At 39.9% G+C, this 18,064-nt stretch overlaps 4 protein-coding genes across 9 annotated transcripts; 1 reads left to right on the top strand and 3 right to left on the bottom strand.

Annotated features, from left to right (window-relative positions):
- Window positions 1–45: 45 nt before the first annotated feature.
- LOC140771082 (protein VASCULATURE COMPLEXITY AND CONNECTIVITY-like) lies at window positions 46–1,051 on the bottom strand. The gene is made up of 3 exons (XM_073112469.1): window positions 892–1,051; window positions 570–775; window positions 46–478 (listed from the first exon to the last, which is right to left on the bottom strand). The coding sequence occupies exons 1-3, from the start codon at window positions 988–990 to the stop codon at window positions 226–228; spliced, it is 558 nt and encodes a 185-aa protein (XP_072968570.1). The 5' UTR covers window positions 991–1,051; the 3' UTR covers window positions 46–225.
- A 2,140-nt stretch (window positions 1,052–3,191) lies between these two features.
- Window positions 3,192–7,101, bottom strand: LOC140769546 (uncharacterized). Of its 6 annotated transcripts, none has more exons than XR_012105926.1 (4): window positions 6,961–7,101; window positions 5,987–6,759; window positions 3,416–5,090; window positions 3,192–3,335 (listed from the first exon to the last, which is right to left on the bottom strand). XR_012105926.1 is itself a non-coding variant. In XM_073110273.1 (3 exons), the coding sequence occupies exons 2-3, from the start codon at window positions 6,612–6,614 to the stop codon at window positions 4,462–4,464; spliced, it is 1,257 nt and encodes a 418-aa protein (XP_072966374.1). In that variant the 5' UTR covers window positions 6,615–6,689; window positions 6,968–7,097; the 3' UTR covers window positions 4,269–4,461. The 6 variants fall into 6 exon arrangements, 4 of the variants coding, with proteins under 4 accessions (XP_072966374.1, XP_072966373.1, XP_072966372.1 ...); XR_012105925.1 differs by lacking the exon at window positions 3,192–3,335 and having other exon boundaries at window positions 3,793–3,914; window positions 4,040–5,090; XM_073110273.1 differs by lacking the exon at window positions 3,192–3,335 and having other exon boundaries at window positions 4,269–5,090; window positions 5,987–6,689; window positions 6,968–7,097.
- An 818-nt stretch (window positions 7,102–7,919) lies between these two features.
- Window positions 7,920–13,183, bottom strand: LOC140771165 (calcium/calmodulin-regulated receptor-like kinase 1). Its single transcript, XM_073112597.1, has 8 exons — window positions 13,030–13,183; window positions 12,110–12,479; window positions 10,690–10,843; window positions 10,432–10,558; window positions 9,886–9,971; window positions 9,725–9,796; window positions 8,897–9,100; window positions 7,920–8,487 (listed from the first exon to the last, which is right to left on the bottom strand). Exons 2-8 carry the CDS (start codon window positions 12,421–12,423, stop codon window positions 8,164–8,166), a joined length of 1,281 nt encoding a protein of 426 aa, XP_072968698.1. The 5' UTR covers window positions 12,424–12,479; window positions 13,030–13,183; the 3' UTR covers window positions 7,920–8,163.
- A 2,011-nt stretch (window positions 13,184–15,194) lies between these two features.
- Window positions 15,195–17,631, top strand: LOC140769622 (organic cation/carnitine transporter 4). The gene is made up of 2 exons (XM_073110402.1): window positions 15,195–15,709; window positions 16,252–17,631. The coding sequence occupies exons 1-2, from the start codon at window positions 15,319–15,321 to the stop codon at window positions 17,403–17,405; spliced, it is 1,545 nt and encodes a 514-aa protein (XP_072966503.1). The 5' UTR covers window positions 15,195–15,318; the 3' UTR covers window positions 17,406–17,631.
- The last annotated feature ends 433 nt before the right edge of the window (window positions 17,632–18,064 follow it).

Below are 18,064 nucleotides of genomic sequence, written 5' to 3'. Positions count from 1 at the left end.
AACGATGAGCAATAGCAAATCCCTCTCAGAGTCTTCATTTAATAGGTATATTGTCTCGCGCGTCCTACTTTACAATAGATATGAGAAACAAGATACAAGATAGAAGCATTTGATGTTCGTCATACAGTAGATTCGCCATCAATCCATGATAAGAATAGGATGGTAAAAGTGAACACAATCCAAGAAAAACCAATGTTTGTTTCTGTGCACCATTTTTGGAGTCAATCAGGGCTGGACTTCTTGTGTTCCTTGCGCGCCACCTGGAACACCGGCATCCCTCGTCCTCCACGGCCTCCTTTCTTCCCACAGTGCGGCAGTGGCGACTACGTAGTAACAGACACTTAGCAGGCCATGGATGAAGCATAAGATCCCCCCAATGGACAAGAAATGGCGATGCCCGAACCCGCAGGAAGCTCGCGACTTTGAATTGCTAATCGCCCCTACCAGCAGCATTGCGAACCCGACCACAACGACGATCCTTTTCAAGACAAGACAACAAAATTGTTTCTTTAGTCATCTATATGGCACGGTCTATAAGATGAGGGATCACTTGAATTAGTCATGATTACCATGAGAGTCCGAGGGTAGTTGCTGCGAGTTGTCTATTTATAGAGGATCGAGCGAATTCCTCTCGTGAGCAGATGCACACGCATCCACCGAGCAGATTAGCTAATGCGTGAGCTAATGCTAATAAAACAGCCGCAGCAAGCCCAAGCTTATAGGCTTGGTGGACGGGCTCTTTGCATTCGAAGATGAACACCCTCAAGTGCTTACCCTGTTATATAATTAACTCGCATATATATATATATATATCCAAAGCAACGTTAGATGGATTCGTGAGTGAATGCCTAGTTATTGACAAGTGAAGTCATCATCTTAAATAGCACGTACCTTATTCTGAGCTATCTCTGCTTGGATTCCTAGTATGCCAGCAACTATGTCTATGATCACTATCAGCAAACAGATGAAGATTCCTCCCACTCTTGCCATATTTGTGAGTGTTGGAAGAGGAGAAGCGGGGAGGGTTTGTTTTGTTTTGTGATGAGGCAGTGGAGGCCTTCGTTTCGTTAATTATGAAGAGAGATAAAGAATGAAGACTGGAGTAAGATGTTAGCTGCCTAAAGATGCTCAAATCTTTATACTTTCCTTTCTACTTTTCATATTTTGAGTGATTCCTTTGTCATAGAGAACAAGTAAAGCTTCGTATCAATGACCCTAGCTAAAACTAGGCCTGATCAAAAGCTAACGTAAATTACAATTTTACAACCTATAAAATTTCACTAATCTTCAATTACGTCATTTTGCATTTCCAATATTATTTTGGTGCAATTGTGCAAAAGAGTAAAAGATCACCCTATAAATGAGAGAAAATTTATCTTTTTGAAAAAAAAAAAATCCAAACCAACTACTTCAACGGAAATGCTCAACGGGCTAGGTTTGGCTGAGCCGAGCTCATACCTAATTGAAGCATTCTCATTATTAGAATATAAAGTTTTATCTTTATATTTACACCTAAAAGAGGCAAAGGCTAAAAAGAATCAAGATAATATACAGAACATTTCCATCCCAACCCCAATTACTAATCACATGCAAAGCAAGTGACAAATAATTTCTAAAATACTTTATATCTCAATCGATATTATTTTATTTTAAATTTATCTCTTACACGAATCACGTATGCCGTTCTGAAGCCTCTTATTAAGATATACGTAGTTTTTGTTTGAATAAGCTATTAAAAGAGATTCAGAGTACACTATCTAACTAAACAGTAAACAGGAGGAGTCAGAGTTATGAAACTTCATCATTCCATCTACAACAATTTTTTCATCAAAGATTTGCGCATCAATCTTCCTCTGCTCGTCTTCTTCTTCATCATAATTCAGCATCATCATCACAGGCTGAGCATTAACCCTGGCCACCCAAATCACCATAATCTGATCCTTCTTCAGCGAGTGCGTGTCCAGGAACTTACCCCACCCCTTCTTGATCCGATAAAACCCGGTACTCTCCAGAAACTTCAACTCCATCACGTACTCACTCCCCTTGAAGTCGTAAGCTTTCACCTGCAACCCTTGATCTTTGTAGATACTAGCTTTCTCTGTCGCCGTCAGCACCGACTTCTCGAACAATGGCGCAACCTGGGCTGCGTTCAGCTGAAGCCGGCATTGGTCGACGTTGATGTCGGTGCTGACGAGCTTCTTCTGAAGAACGCATCGCGAAGTGAGGTCGGCGTTGAGCTTTACAATCGTGCCCAGTAATTCTCCCTTCCGCTTTTGAGGGCTGCCCGTTCTTATCGTCTTTTCTACTTCCGGCTTGCATTTTTTCTTCTTGTTTTTATTAGTTTTATGTTTCTCGGATTCACGCTTCTGCTTCCCGTCTGCTAGGTTGTCGTCGTCGTCGTTGTTGTTGTTGTTATTGTTTGAAGCCGCATCGACTATGTTCATGACTTCTATGGGATTGAAATCCAAATCGGCTGCATCATTGTTGTCGTTGTTCTCTGCATCCGTACTTGTCGAGATGAGAGGAGGAGTATCGTTCTTCATCAATTAGGCAGACAAATTTGAGGCGAATTTGTCGAGACGTCGCTCGGTATATCACCTCGGGAGGGATTCTTAAAACCCACTACGAAGTCTCGTGTTGGGCAAGAGAGGAGAAAGGAACGAAGAAGATCTAGCTCCGCTTTGATTAAATTTTAGTACAGATTGGATGCTTATAATAGCGTGTAGCTAATCCATATCCGAAACAAATTATAAGTAGAGTTCGACTGTGATAAAAATTATATTAGAGATTCGGATGCTATACCTACTCCGAACTCGAAAGGATTATAATTATATATATATATATATATTTTAAAAAAAACTCGGTTTATAAGGCTTTACTCGGAAAAGGAGAAAAGATTTGGCTGCTGAGTTCTTACATCGGTTTGGGATATTTCCAACTCTGGCGGATTTCTCTGTGCTCTCAACGATGCCCTCCAAGTGAGAAGAAGAAAGATCCCTTCTTTGCTTCCAGTCTTGATCCTTTTCCATTAAATTTCTCGAATGGAGCTTTACTTCACCAGTCTCTTTAACTGGATCACGGAACATACAATTTAAAGCAAGTTGTCGACCTTCTCTTCTTCTTCTCTTATTGAAGCTAATATCCCCAGCAGGCTCAAAAATATATAAAAACCTTCATTGTTCTCTGGGAAAAAAGACCCCATGTTGCTCCTCCTTGGAAGGCGGCCTTAAGCCGAAGCCCAGACCAAAACTTAACTATGTTGTTGTTGAGAACACAGATGCGGAACTCGAACTGCAAGATGCCCATGTCGCAAAAGTACCCTACTCTTCCAGTCTCTGTGATCAGATTGAGAAGTTGGCTTTCTTCAAAACCATAATTCTTTGTTTGAAACTTGCGTTGGAAGGGTGGTATATACCTACGATGCGTTGGTGAATGAATGCTTGCAACTTGCAAGCAGGGTGGTCAAAGATGGTGTTCCGCTCTATATATGATCGACACCAGGTTAGTTTGAGTTTGATCAGAGTATGAGGAATAGAGTCCTTCTGATGCACCTGAAATGTAACATGATGGTTGACGCCAGGCAGTTGTTTGACGATATGCCGGAGGTAAACATCGTTACCTGGAACACAATGATTACACGACTGGTTCCTTCGAGGAGGCACTCGAGCTCTTCTTGTTGATGTGGCAGTATACACCGGATGCGGGGCCGCGCATGTTTATTACCATAATTCGCGCGCATCTGCTGGTCTGGGCTTCGTGTTTTCTGGTAGGCAGTTGCATATTCCTGTATTTAAAAGGTGGGATTTGCATGGAAAATGCCCTCGTTTGCTTCTTGTGCTTCTTATCGACATGTACAGTAAATGTGGATACATGGAAGAAGCTCAGTGGGTCTTTTGATGAGATGCCTGAGAAGACTGGTGTTGCATGGTTAACACAATAACAGCAGGATATGCTCTTCATGGATACAGCGAAGAAGCTTAATTTGGCCATGTATTATGAGATGCGTAATTCTACTGTTAATATGGATCATTTCACTTACTCAATTCTAGTAAGAATTTTCGTTCGTTTAGGCTCATTGGTACATGCAAAACAAGTTCATGCAGGTCTCGTTGGGAATGGATTTGCAAACATTGCTCCTGTCGATCTGTATTGCAAAATGCACCTAAATAGACCGACTGCGAACGTGTGGACTGCCTTGGTTACAGCTCTAATAACGAGAAAATTCATGATGCAGTTATGCATGTCATTAACATAGATAAAGAATGGAAGCCACTTACACGAGGAAAAAGAAAGACTGATGGATAAGTTGAAAAGGTACCAGAATTGACATCAGTCAACAAGCAGGAGAGACAAGGAAAAGATTTCTCAGCAAAATGAATCCAAGGACTCCACAACAATCTAACGTGATGGCTGTAAAAGCATTTGAGACTATTACTTGCTTCCAAAAGTAGAATCTTCCCTTCAAGGTTTACATACAACCACAAAACATGGTAGAAGAGCTTGTGGATTGAGAAGATAGAGCTCCTCAATATTGGCATAGAGACCAACTTTCCCTGCTACAGAGTCGAAACCTGACTGATTGGAAAAATCTTGCAGGTTGTCCATGGGCTTATGAACCCTCCCTGCAATGACTCTACAAACTAGCAAGGCTTTCCTCGAAGAGGTGTTTTCAAGTCCTTCAATGGCATCTAATGCTCTTCCGCTAGAAGATGTTGTGAATACTCCTATACCTCCCCTGAATTCTTTCTTTTCAGAGAATCCATGCTTAATTATACGGCAGACATTGCATTTCACTGACGTACAAAGACTTGAAAAGCTGTTCATCCCTAGAGAACAGTAAATTGTTGTACCGTAGAACCTCAATAGCTCATTGCCATCGGCTAGGCAACGCGGATGCTTCTTTGGAAGCTTACTGGCTTTGATCTTCACCGTATCCCTGTACTCTTCAAACCGTGCAAGAGTCCTCTGCATGTTATGAACCTTTAAGACCTTCTCAATCCTGGCAGTACTGTAGTCAGACTTTAACAAGCTTGCTTTGCATATCATTTCAATTATCTTTCTAGAAGAATCACCTTCAAGCAATTCAGTAACTGCAGGATCAACAGAGAATTGCGAATTTCAATATCTTAAAAGAAGAGTAAGGTCAGGAGGACAAGCGATCACAGTTCTAAGGAAAGTAATAACTTGGAGCTCTTAGAAACACAAAATGCCAGAGTTGGTATTGAAATGCTCATGTTGGTAGAGGTGTGATTGTGACACGTACCAGATTGGCTATAGACATGCACAAAGGGTTGGTTGGTACTTCATTTTAAGGATTTAATGCTTTCGTAAGATCTCAACAAAAATAAGCTGTTTAGAGGCACCATATTGGGTTGCTATTAAATTAACATGATGTAAGAGAAACTGACAAGTCATCCAACCTTAAAAATTAGTTAATGAAATAAACCTTTTTCACAGCATTTTGGATTATGCTTAGATCGCACATTCATCTTTCTAATTGTATCAGAAATTACCAGTATCCAGTCATCTGCCAAAATTTTATTTCATTTGACTCCTAGTATCTGGATGTAGTGGCAAATAATATTTGGCGCCTAGAAATAGGCCTTGAGAAAAGAGGAAGACACACCAGAAAAAGGTACATAGCACAGCATTTATAAATTACTAACAGAATACCTGCCAGATTTCTCATGGACCTATAATATATTGACGAAACCTTATACATAACTAAAGAAAATAATGACAAGAAAAAGATTTGATTCAAGGATGGAAGGAATATACAGGACTTCCATAGTAATCATCACCATTTATGAGGTACATCATGCTAGATTGCAACGATTCAGCCCAAAGAACCAATATTTGCAACTCATAATTAGAAGCAAGCAACCCAAAAGAAAAACTTAGCAAGAAGGATTGGAACAAGCAAAACTCCTATAATAATAATTAGAAAAAGAAAAAAAAACTCTAGGAAATAGGAACAAAGCCTGACCTGCATGGTTGGAGAGATGATGTGCTTCCAAGGCCTCCCACCTCCCAAATTGTTCGCGGCACCTATGACAGGTCATAGTAGTAGAGTTTCCCTGTGAAACACGATGAGCTCCACGACCACTCCCAAAGACAGCATCAGAAATAGAGGAACCCTCAAATCCAGAATCCTCCCTATCACCAAACAGCCCATGGGACTTCCTTGGAGGGGTGGAGCTGCCTCTCATGAGAAGAGGGCTATGGCACCCTCCCTTAGATCCTGGTGTTGCAGTCCTCAATGTCCCCATATAGGTGGAGCCCTCCCCTGCACCACCTTCATGGCCATCACCGCTCCTAAAGCCAGTGATCTTGAGCTCACACCTTGAACCACTGAAGACCACCTCATGGGCTAATGGATTTATGAACTCATTGCTCCCAATGGACCTTGGGCTGCACCCTGCTGGCTTCCTGAGCTCCCTCTTGCCCCCATGGATGACATCTTTGAGGTTGGCTATGGATCTGGAGCAACCAGACCTGCATGGTTTCCTTGTCAAGATGGTGGTGAGATGCCCCTTGGCCTTGGGCTCATACACATCTGAAGGCTCTGACTTGCAATGAAGAGATTTCTTTAGGGAAAACCACACTGTTGGCATCTTGTTTCTTTTCCAGCTAGGTCTCTGTCCACCCTTAAAGATTGGGTCTTTGGCCCTCAATGCTCCATAAATCTCCTGTGCAGAAGATTTCTAATTTCAGCAACAATGTAACACTAAGTAAGGAGCGAATGTGATCCCCTTCCATCTACAAAAGAGGAAACTCCATTAGACTTGCCCATTTGAGAAGAAGAGATGTCCATTCTAGTTCATTGCATCTCCAGACAAATTGTCTAGATACCTCCAGCTATGCTAGCAACAACTCAATTCAGATAGGAGCCAGATAAATAGAGGAATCCAACAAAAAACCCATTCGAGGAATTCTAGTTGAGTGAGGATATTTACATACCTAATACCTTAGTGGGTCTTCATGGAAGAAAAGGGACGAGCAAGCAGGGGCTAGAGACCAAAAGCAAGGGAGGCCCAGAACAGCAAATTTGTGCATTTTAATGGGAAAAAGACAAATGGATATGAAAGGCCTGGAATCTTTGGCACCTGGGACCATGGAACACAAACATAAAATCTTTCTAAGGTACACTTTAATTGACAAATTAAATTAACATATCTCTCTCTGTCTCTCTCTGTCTCTTCTCTCTCTCTCTGTCTCTCTCTCTCTCTCTCTCTATAGTCGTGAATAAATAAGGATAAATTTGCCAGGTGGCACGATAAATTTCCAAATAAGTCTCATTTTATTAAAATATCGTATTTTGTTAATTGTTTCTTTTTAGGTTTTAAAGTGTAGGCGAGTAGTTGTGATACTCCCTAGTCTCTAATGACACCTGTAAGAAACTCCCATCATTCTCTGAGAATTTGAAAAGAAAATATATATATTTGTGTCATAATAAATGGTAAAACCAGAACAAGTCAAATAAGTTGCATATTTTGTGGAACTGCATCAACAGTAATGAGACAGCAATGGTATGAAAGCTGCGAGTCATGGCAGGATATAATTGACCGGTCTTTTTATAGTACTTGCTTCTTGGCTTACAGGTGTTTGTTACCTAGGGACGGGCCGATGGTTTATTAGGCAACTTCACCTAATGGCTTTACTGGTAATGAGCCATGCTTTCCTCATAATTAAATGGATATTAGACATTAGCATAATGGTACAAGTATGAAGAGCTGAAAATATAAAACAGAAGGGTAAACACATTAATGCAATGGGTTATTAGGCACTTTCGTAAGATTAGTTCATAGAAGATAAGATATACGAGAGCATAGTATGCACTCCCTTCCCTTGTTATGTTAAATAAAGGATGCAAATTAGAATTTAGCTTAGCAAGAAAAAAAGGCTGGAAGCAATCACTCTTTCTGGTTCTGAACAGCAGATGGTTATACAAAAGGCTTATGTTACAAAAAGTAAAACTCACGGGACGTTTTCAAGTCCCAGCCCATTGTCACTTGTCAGTATCAAAAAAAAAAACTACAGCCATTTTTACTCCTTGGGCCTACTATATGTGATGAAAAAAAATAAAGAGAAGCTATCAACAGAAGCAAAGAATTACAACTGAAAAGATAAAAGGAAATAAAAATGAAGCAGATCTGAAGTTTGTCAAACGTCTGGTAGATCAGACATGCTCTCGATGGATTCTTCCCTGCGATGCTCTGAGACTGAAGATTCCAAATCAATAGATTCTTCTTCGGCAGCGACAGGCAAGAACCTCTTACTATGATGCTTTCTGCTGTTGCATCGTTTTACGGTGCGGGACAGTACTTGGACCACATCTCGCATTGAAGGTCGTTTCCTGGATACTCGGCTGACACATTTGTATGCTAGCGTTGCTACATCGTTGAGCTCTTCTATATCAAATGTACAATTTAGACAGTCATCTGCAAGTTCCTCCCACCCAGCTCTTCCCTCGGCATTTATTGCAGCCTGATTCACAAATTTTCACATTAGAACATATTCCAAGTAAATAAACTCCAACATAATAATCACCTGCATGAACACGACAAGAATCAGTCGGTTAAATAAGAAATTACATTAGAAGAAAGAGAAGCACAAAGTAGTTGTTTTTGTAGATATCATTATCAAATACTAAACGACAGTGAACATACTCTGACATTTACCATGCTTTGTAGTTTGTACAAACATTATAGCTCTAATAGGAAAATAATTAGGCTACTTACATATTATATGCCAATTGTAACAATGAAATAAAACCAATTATTGCCTTCATTGTTATCTTTCCATGTCAAAGTTGATCTATGAAGATATGCCATTCCAGAAAGTAATATTAACGTAAAATATTGCATTGGAACTATAGATCAGATAAGGGCCTTACAAGTTCAACATATTCCATAAGGCCCTGCTGCGGGTTTCTGCCAGAGATCAATTCAAAAAGCAAAACGCCAAAGCTGTACACATCGCTTTTCTTCGTGAATGACCTTGATGAAACATACTCAGGATCAAGATAACCGTAAGTCCCCCTGATATTAGATGCATGACCACTAACCATCTCTTCTCTTGAAAGTCCAAAGTCAGCAACCTGGCCCAGAAAGTAGAAATTGTTTGTAAAAAATCATGAGAAAAAGAAAGCAAATGGTGCCATGATCATAGAGCTAAATCACTTTGATATATCTATGGAAAGATAACAAAGTAAAGAGCTGCTTATCCCATTCTTCGAATGATAGCGCACAGCTCTATTTACTTAAGAAGATATTATGTGAACTCAAGAATTGCACTGAAAGAATCATGTTAGTAAAAGATAAAGTCCGAAGGTGAAGATTTCAAAATAGAGAATAACTGTCTATAGTTCTATTGAAACCCTCGAGGACAATACCCATTATCGGAGAATATTTGGGAAATGGTGATGTTGCAGCTTTCTGGACAAGATAACATAAGAGTCTGGCATGTCAGGCAATCTCTATATAGTTATGTAACTTCATGGAACATAGGCTGCAAGTATCATACTAGTCTTGATGTACTATACTACATAACAATGAAAATATGCTAAGACAAAACAAAAAATTGATCGTCCGTGGAAAAACTTAAAATCCAATAATATAATGGCAAGGATCATCATAGCCAGCTAGCTGGTAAATTGATGGATATGTAAGTGTTTTCGCTTTCAACAATTGTCTGAAAGGAGAAGCATTTAAGGGTAACATACTCTAGCCCTCATGGAACGGTCCAACAATATGTTGGCAGATTTGATGTCACGATGCACTACAGGTGGGACAGCCTGCATTTTAAGGCAGATACAGACCAATAAACTTGTCAAGTACTTTATTACATAAAATTCCCTGCCAATAATGTGATATGGGAGCTTACCCCATCGTGGAGGTACTCCAAGCCTCTTGCAACATCCAAAGCTATATTGATCCTCAAACCCCAGCTTAATGGTTCATGGTTTTCACCTGCATGATCAAAGGATAGTAGAGAAAATATATAAAGAAGATTAGCACAAATATCTTCTATATGTCTTGAGACGTGCAGCTTTAGATATCAAGGAACAATTAATACATGTCATCTGAGGCTCTGGGCAAAGAGTAATGTGCAATTTTTGTCACTGCCTTCATTCTAAATAACCCAGTCCACTTTGTTATATATACAGCAATTATAAAGTCTCAGGTCCCTAATAATTTGGAGCCACCTAACAGATTCTTCTTTCATTGTTCAGCTCTGATACAGGTATGGTCCTCAACAAATTTGAGGGCTATCAAGCCATTTATAATTAATTAAATCCTATTGAAATTTTACCGAAAACAAGAATATTGCATTCCTGGATAAGTGCGACAATAAATTCTTACCAAGATCCAATACATTGATTCATCATAAATTATAGAGATAGTGAAAGAAAATGCAGCCAAGACATACCATATAAGTGAGAAGCAAGGCTTCCATTAGTCATATAAACATATATTAACATATGTTTCCCTTTTTCAGCACAATAACCCACCAAATTGACAAGATTCCTATGATGTAGTCTGCCAAGAAGCAGAACCTGCAAATAATAAATTTAGAGAAATAATATATTCCATCAGGCAAATCTAACATTTTGTTAGAAGAGTAATAATACAATTCTCAGAAATCAGAACCTAGAAAAAGAGACATGGACTTGGATTTATAACTGACCTCTGTTTGAAACTCCTTCTCACCTTGCTTAGAACTAGTATCAAGCACCTTAACAGCCACAGTCTCACCAGTAGACATCTGAGCTTTATAAACAGTCCCAAATGCCCCTTGACCTATCAATGTTGTAAAATTGCCAGTCGCCTTTTGTAAATCCCTTAAAAAACACGTATTGGTGATGCCCAGTAAAGTCAATTAGATCATAATAAGGGTAAGAAAGCGAAAGCGTTGTAAGCACAGTATTCTAGAGAAAATAAGCACTGCTCAAATAACTTCTATAGCTTCTACCAACTTTATCAGTATTAAACAAGAATCCTCAAGGACTTGACATCCTATCATCCAATTAAAGAGGACAGCTCTTATGAGAATGAATCACAAATCAACATACAGTTACAATACATTTCGGAATAGCAAACCAGAGCCCATCTACCTGTCCCAGAAAAGAAATAGCAGTTCAGTTATGTGGTGATTATAACATGCTCGATATGAATTCCTAAATGATACATCTACCTGAACTCTTAAGAGATTAGCCTTTATGAAAGTTATTCATTATTAACTACATAGTTCTTACCCTCAACGGAATTCAAAAAACGAAAAATCCTGCCAATGACAACAGGAACAGTTGCCTAGTTATTCTGGTTACTGTGGCCAACTAGGATCTATGAATTGGCTTGACAGTTGTCTTCATTGTCTAATTTCCGTTAGATCTCATATCCTGCAATCCGCATCAAAGAAGGTGTAAATTCATGGTTCCAAATTTCACTCAAAACCGAGAAGTTTCCCAAAACGTTTTGTGTTTCAGTCCTATTTTTTCCGAAACTGCCCCATGAAACTAGCATCCAATGGAAACAACTCTAATAACAATTTTTTAATATATGTTTTAAATTTTAAATTGGATTTGACTGGAACCCAACTTGTTCCTAACTCGATATTAACCTCATTGCTTAAACACTATTAGATTTTGTGTGATGTATTAAAAAAATAAGATAAAAAAGGCCATTTATTAAAAAAATGTTCCAAACCAATACAGTAAGACTAGACTTGAAACTGATCGATAGGTTTTATTTTTTAACCAAGCTGACACCAAAACTAAGACCTTGGACAATTGTTGTAATCCATTGCAACAACTCAACTATATCTTTGGATGTAATCAAAAAAGGCATCATAGAATAATCAAGATAATGTCGTGACGTGAAGTATTTCTCCTGTTTTATTTTCCTATTTATCTGTGCAAGTTGCTGTTTATGTTCAGTTGAAGGAATTCTGCAATTGATCCTTTGAGAAGGTAAGTATTATGTGTATTAATTACTTATGCACATATTGGTCTTGAGATAAAACAATTGCCAAGAATATTATGGGAAGCTGATCAGCAGAATAAATCACTGAGAAATCTAATAACACCAGATGGAATAGATGATCATACTTGTAAGAATATTTGGGTATCCCAGAAACTGAGACTACATTCGTCCTCTTGGGCCCTTCCAGCCAAAGAGACGTACCCCTTTCTCCAGAGAGCTTGGGTGATTCCTGACCAGCAGTCGAATCTGAAATCTCTGAGAAAGCATCGATACCATTTGCACGGATGGGAATGGTTGATGCCCTCCTTGAGCTGCTATTACCTATCTGTGATCGCCTTCTGCGGTAGGCAGTGCAGAGCAATGCACCAGTAGCCAAAAGAATCCCAATCACCACACCGATCGTGACTCCTATGATCAGCCCCCATGACACTCCCTTCATTGCCTCCAAACACCCCCAATTCTACAAATCGTGTAGTAAACCGGCCATGAGAATTCCTGCAAAACATATCCAAAGCTTTATCCTAGCGGTGATTTTTTAATTAAAAGACCAGAAATCATATGTTGGTTTAGTTCCACGATCACGAATAGCGTCTGGATCGGATTGCCAACTCAGCTGAGTCAACATCAAGCAGAACAAAAACCAAAAAATGGCGTTTTGAAAAGAACAGCACAACCATTGCCATATAACTAGTCAAACATCCTTATCACTATTCAATGATGCAACTATGCAGAGATTCAGAATTACGCTATCAGATCACAAATCTATCACATAACAAGTGACAAAAAAAAATAATAATACAATTAAGTGGCTGTTTGCATTAAAATTAGGCCAAATTTAGCTCCAAAACCGCACAAATCAACAACGCCGATCACAAAAGTCCAGACAGGGCAAAGCCAAAACCATTAGGATTAACGAAGAAAACGCCAAATGAGATGGAAGTACCCAGTGGAGAACAACAAAAGAGGTGTAGATCTCAGAAACAGGGACCGAAACATGCCTATTCCTAAAACCCTAGATCGATAACGACAAGAGTGGAGGCCTCACCTCTTCTGCCTCCAGTTCTAGCGAAATCTTTGGAAATGGAGTGCTAGGAACCGACGGGGTTTTGTTTAGAGATCTCAGAAGAAGAAGAAGACGACGACGACTTAAAACTTGCCAAAAAGATGAAAAGATAAATAAAAAATAAAAATAAAAAAGGAAAAGGAAGTCGAGACGTGAGCGAAAAGTGGGAATTTTTTTAACCAAAAAACAGAAGGTGGAATTTTATTTTGTGAAGTGACGGAAATGCCCCTGCTTCCCCGTTCGTTTTGGCTGTCGTTGCCTCACATACCGGGGGTCGGTGAAACTGCGAAGAGAAGGCCATTCATGATTGATGATTGATGAGATGAGCGTGGCGGCAAGTAGGTGCTGTGGGCCCCACGGAACGTACGGTGATCGCAGCCCTGATCTACTGTGGAACTATACGTACCGATCGACGTACATCGTGGACTCGGGGAACGACTGAATGCTCGGAATTCATACTACTATTTAGAGGAGGACTGGGATTTTCTAACATTTAGGAATAATTTGTAGGCAAAATATATGCGTCCCTAGATTTACAATTATCTTCTGTGATGCTGATTAAAAATACAATTAGAGTTTTTAATTACGTAGCAACGACTGTTTCTGGCATACGATTATTCTTTCATTTGTAATTATAATAAAATTTACACCAGAGATGATGACAAGCTTGCTTGTAATTACTTCAAATATATTTTGCTTTTATCTAGAACCCCAAAGTCAACATCTAGGTATAACCATTGGTTGAGTCACTAATCACTATATATAATCTGCGAAGACCTCTAAGAAATTATTTATGCATAAAGCTCACGTGAAAGCTAGATCTGTGTGACTGTGTAGCAGTACAGTAGAATTTTTGATGCAGATCTCATTTTAGCTTGTTGCTTGATTGGATCTCAATTCTCACACAGAGAATAGATATTAAAAAATAAATAAAACCCATGTCATGATGGCATGTTCTAATTTGCCAGAAAGTCAGAAACTGTGCATTTGATCAATCTAACTCTCATTAATATGAAAGAGTTGGTAAAGAAATATTGTTAGCCTAACTTGTTGATCTCTGACTTCATTCCATCCATTCCACTGTCGTACCATTCTCCAAGATAATTAAGTTGGTCTTTTTTTCAAGAGGATTGGTTAACTAAACCATTAGTTAGGCAAAGGGGATAATGTATACTATAAAGTTGAGATGAGTTGATGACCTACACCAACAAATCTTAGATAGGATTAGTGATGTGATGGCACATCACTAATTATGTTACTTTAATTGTAAAAGGAAATTGATCAGATACAGTGTACATTTTGTATTTTGCTTTTAGTGTGTTAAAAAAAAATTAAAACCCAAGTTAAATTTGCGTTAAGGACAACTAATAGAACAGAGAGTATCCTTTATTTGATATTTATTTGATGTTTTAAGTTTGGCTACCTTCAAAAATTAGTAAAGTTTATTTTTATTTATAATTAATTTAACTAATTGATATAGTAAATATTCTATGAATAAATATTACTAATAAATTAAAACATTTATAAATAAAATAAAGTAGCATCATTATTAATGAATAAGATAATGTCAAATCAAAAGTGTTTGTATAGTATTTGTGGACATAATATTATTTTTTCCCTACTTTTATAAACAATTTTTTATTTTTTATATATTGTATGTCATTATTAATTATCATAATTATCAATTTTAATGAACATTTTTGACTTTATTAGAAACTTCCACTACATCTTTATTTCACTTCTTATGTACATGAGCTAAAGTATAAGTATTTTGGTCCATAGTTATAGAAATATAAATTTAGATTCAAAATCTAACTATTGCAAAGTAGTCTATAGCAGAGGAGGGAAAGTTAAATGATTAAGTTGAAGAGATATATATAACGTGGTTAAGATGTAAACTTTTATCCTAAATCCTCACATACTGTTGGGCTGTACCCAGCCCGGCCCATTGGTACACAACCTTCTATAATGGACCCCCGTTTAGCTTTAACCATCTAACTCTGGAAGAGTTCCAAACGAAATTATGTTATCCCTCGTATCTTTGTCAACCTTTTTATCGAACTTTCATATCAATGAAGAAATTATTATCATATAGTAAGACCCAAAGGTCAAATAAGCTAGTCAAGTTAACGAATAACGGGACCATTCAAATAAATCTCCAACTCATCAATCCTATCCAAGCAATCTATTCGGATAACTAGGTAACCTAAATCCTAACTCTCGATATCCAGAATAACCCGCACTCTTTGATCCGACTCACGAGGCGGAGTGATGGGATCCAACAGATCGGACGGCGGCCTCCATGAAACCCTCCTTCCCGGGTCGGACGGCGAGGAGGAGCGGATGGGGATCGACGAGATGCTCCGGCGGCACGCGGGGGAGTTCGGGCGGTGGCAGCTGCGGCACTTCGTGCTGACGTCGGTGGCGTGGGCCCTGGAGGCGATGCATACCATGGTTATGATCTTCGCCGACCGCGAACCGGATCGGGTGTGCCGATTCGGGCCGGACAGGTGCGGGGGAGACCCGTGCCGGCCCGGTTCGGGTGGGTGGGAGTGGGCCGGTGGGCCCGCGGCGTCCACGGTGGCGCAGTGGGGGTTGGTCTGCGGGGAGAGGTATAAGGTCGGGCTGGCCCAGTCGGCGTTCTTCGCCGGGTGTACCATCGGTAACTTCACCTCCATTTGATAGAACCCTATCTTTTTCTCTTAATTAATCAAAGAATGTTTATTTATTAGTAGCAACAAACATTTAGGATATCACTTACTGTTGCCATTCCATGATTATAGAGAATTCGTGAGTAGTTAATTAATATATTATTTTTAGCATGGATGACCAAGTAGTGAGAGAACGCTAGCTTTACACGACTATGCTAAGTGATTGATCTATTTGTTTTCTTTTTATTAGTTCTTCTTACTAAGCTCTTATCTTCATTCAATCTTAGATATAATAAGTTTGGTGGACAATATTTTCCCTGGGCTGGCCACGCTGAGCCGCCTGAGCGCATTGAAACTTGAAATATTTCTTTATCGATTCCCACTAATATTCGGAATCTTTGACTAGTAGTCTCTTGATACCTGACGCACATCTGTCAGGCCCTCTTCTCTCTGCTCTTTAAAATTACAACGTGCTATATATATATATATATATATATATATATAGTGGTTGTCTTTTTCTGCAATAGTTGATTTATAATAATTTGTTATATAGGTGCCGGTATCTTTGGCCACCTCTCCGACTCATTCCTCGGCCGGAAAGGCTCCCTAACGGTGGTCTGCATCCTGAACACTATCTTCGGCCTCCTCACCTCCCTCTCCCCGACTTACTGGCTCTATGCCGCCCTCCGCTTCCTCACCGGCATCAGCACCGGCGGCGTCGGCCTCTGCGCTTTCGTTCTCGCCACCGAGCCCATCGGACCTGCGAAGCGCGGCGCCGCCGGCATGTCCACGTTCTACTTCTTCTCCGGTGGCATCGCTGTCCTCGCCGGCATCGCCTACCTCTTCCAATCCTGGCGCCCACTCTACGTAGTCACGTCACTGCCTTCCTTACTCTTCCTAATTACCGTCCTACCATTCGTCTCCGAGTCGCCTCGGTGGTACCTCGTCCGCCGCAAGACGGCAAAGGCGATGGACGTCATGTGCTCGATCGCGCGGACGAACGGCAAGAAACTACCGAGCAACGTGACATTAAAACTCGACGAGGAGGAGGAAGAAGAAGACGAAAGAAAACACCAAAAAGTGGATGTCGAAAGCGCGGTCTCGGGGTCAATCGTCGACGTCCTCCGCTCCCCAACGACGCGCATCCGCCTCGTCCTTGCCGTCTCCATCAACTTCCTCTGCTCCGTCGTTTACTATGGCCTCAGCCTCAACGTCGTCAACCTCAAGACCAACCTCTACCTCACCGTCCTCCTCAACGCCGCCGCCGAGATACCGGCCTTCGCCATCACCGCCCTGTTACTAGACCGGTTCGGCCGGAAGCCGCTCGGCGTCGGAACGATGTGGCTAAGCGGAGCGTTCTGCATCGTCGGAAGCATGGCGGAAGGGAAGGTGGTAAGGATGGTGTGTGGAATTCTGGGGATATTTGGAATGGCGGCGACGTATAACTTGCTGTTTATTTACACAACGGAGTTGTTTCCGACGGTGGTGAGGAACGCGGCGCTCGGATGCGCAACGCAGGCGGCGCAGATGGGGGCGATACTGGCGCCGTTAGTGGTGGTCTTGGGAGAAAGACTGCCTTTTGGGGTGTTTGGATTGTGTGGAGTGGTAGGGGGGGTTCTTGCGTTTTACTTGCCGGAGACGATGAACAAGCCGTTGTACGATACGATGGCTGGATTGGAGGAGGGGGAGAGTGCAATTTTGAAGTAAGGGTAGGGGAAATATGCATATTTTTCAATTAGCCATGCTTCATGCTGACTTAGTAAGACCATCTTGGTTATTGGAAAATGAGGAAAGCAAAATAATATTGGAAATTAGAAGTTCTTATGGAATTTACTTTCTAACAAAAGCTTACCTCTTCCTAATCTTTAGTGAGATGGAGAGTGTGAAATTAGAACTGTTATTTATTTTATTTGATTGAGAAACAAAATAAGAGACAGAAATTAGAACTTCAAAATAAAAATAAAAAGTTTTATTTACATCTATACACCTACGGAATTTTATAATTGTATGGGTAATTTTTTTCAATTTCTAAATTTATATGTATATCCTTCTTTTAATTATAAAAAGACATAAATACCATTAATTGAAAAGAGTATTTAAAATAAGAAATAAGGATATCTTTTGTTTTTTTAGTCAAATTGATGAAATGTTAATACTTAATTGGTTATAGAGGGGTTATCAAGAATTAGAGTTGGAAATTGGACTTTCCTTCCTCTCTCGAGATGAAGTGAATTTGATCATTTTCTAACTCATTTTCTTCAACCAAATAATGAAAAGAAAAGGTCAAACAACTCACTTTCCATTCCCTCTAACCAAACACACACAAACCGACAAACGTTCAAGTTCAGTGACACAACCAATAGTTC

Source organism: Typha angustifolia, chromosome 11 (assembly GCF_048772165.1).
Source record: "Typha angustifolia cultivar Huaian chromosome 11, ASM4877216v1, whole genome shotgun sequence".
NCBI classification, from domain to species: Eukaryota; Viridiplantae; Streptophyta; class Magnoliopsida; order Poales; family Typhaceae; genus Typha; species Typha angustifolia.
The sequence above is the reverse complement of the archived record's forward strand: the minus strand, read 5'-3'. Positions and strand labels throughout refer to the sequence as shown.

What these genes read in the sequence shown, in the direction of transcription:
- LOC140771082 (XM_073112469.1), bottom strand. Translation starts at nt 990, where the DNA reads ATGGCAAGAGTGGGAGGAATCTTCATCTGTTTGCTGATAGTGATCATA. An exon ending in CAGAGATAGCTCAGAATAAG is followed by an intron (nt 776 to 891) that starts GTACGTGCTATT and finishes ATTATATAACAG; the next exon opens with GGTAAGCACTTGAGGGTGTT. An exon ending in ACTACCCTCGGACTCTCATG is followed by an intron (nt 479 to 569) that starts GTAATCATGACT and finishes TGTCTTGAAAAG; the next exon opens with GATCGTCGTTGTGGTCGGGT.
- LOC140769546 (XM_073110273.1), bottom strand. Translation starts at nt 6,614, where the DNA reads ATGCCAACAGTGTGGTTTTCCCTAAAGAAATCTCTTCATTGCAAGTCA. An exon ending in TCATCTCTCCAACCATGCAG is followed by an intron (nt 5,091 to 5,986) that starts GTCAGGCTTTGT and finishes TTGATCCTGCAG; the next exon opens with TTACTGAATTGCTTGAAGGT.
- LOC140771165 (XM_073112597.1), bottom strand. Translation starts at nt 12,423, where the DNA reads ATGAAGGGAGTGTCATGGGGGCTGATCATAGGAGTCACGATCGGTGTG. An exon ending in TGGAGTACCTCCACGATGGG is followed by an intron (nt 9,797 to 9,885) that starts GTAAGCTCCCAT and finishes CTTAAAATGCAG; the next exon opens with GCTGTCCCACCTGTAGTGCA. An exon ending in ACCGTTCCATGAGGGCTAGA is followed by an intron (nt 9,101 to 9,724) that starts GTATGTTACCCT and finishes TTTCTGGGCCAG; the next exon opens with GTTGCTGACTTTGGACTTTC.
- LOC140769622 (XM_073110402.1), top strand. Translation starts at nt 15,319, where the DNA reads ATGGGATCCAACAGATCGGACGGCGGCCTCCATGAAACCCTCCTTCCC. An exon ending in CTTCGCCGGGTGTACCATCG is followed by an intron (nt 15,710 to 16,251) that starts GTAACTTCACCT and finishes TTTGTTATATAG; the next exon opens with GTGCCGGTATCTTTGGCCAC.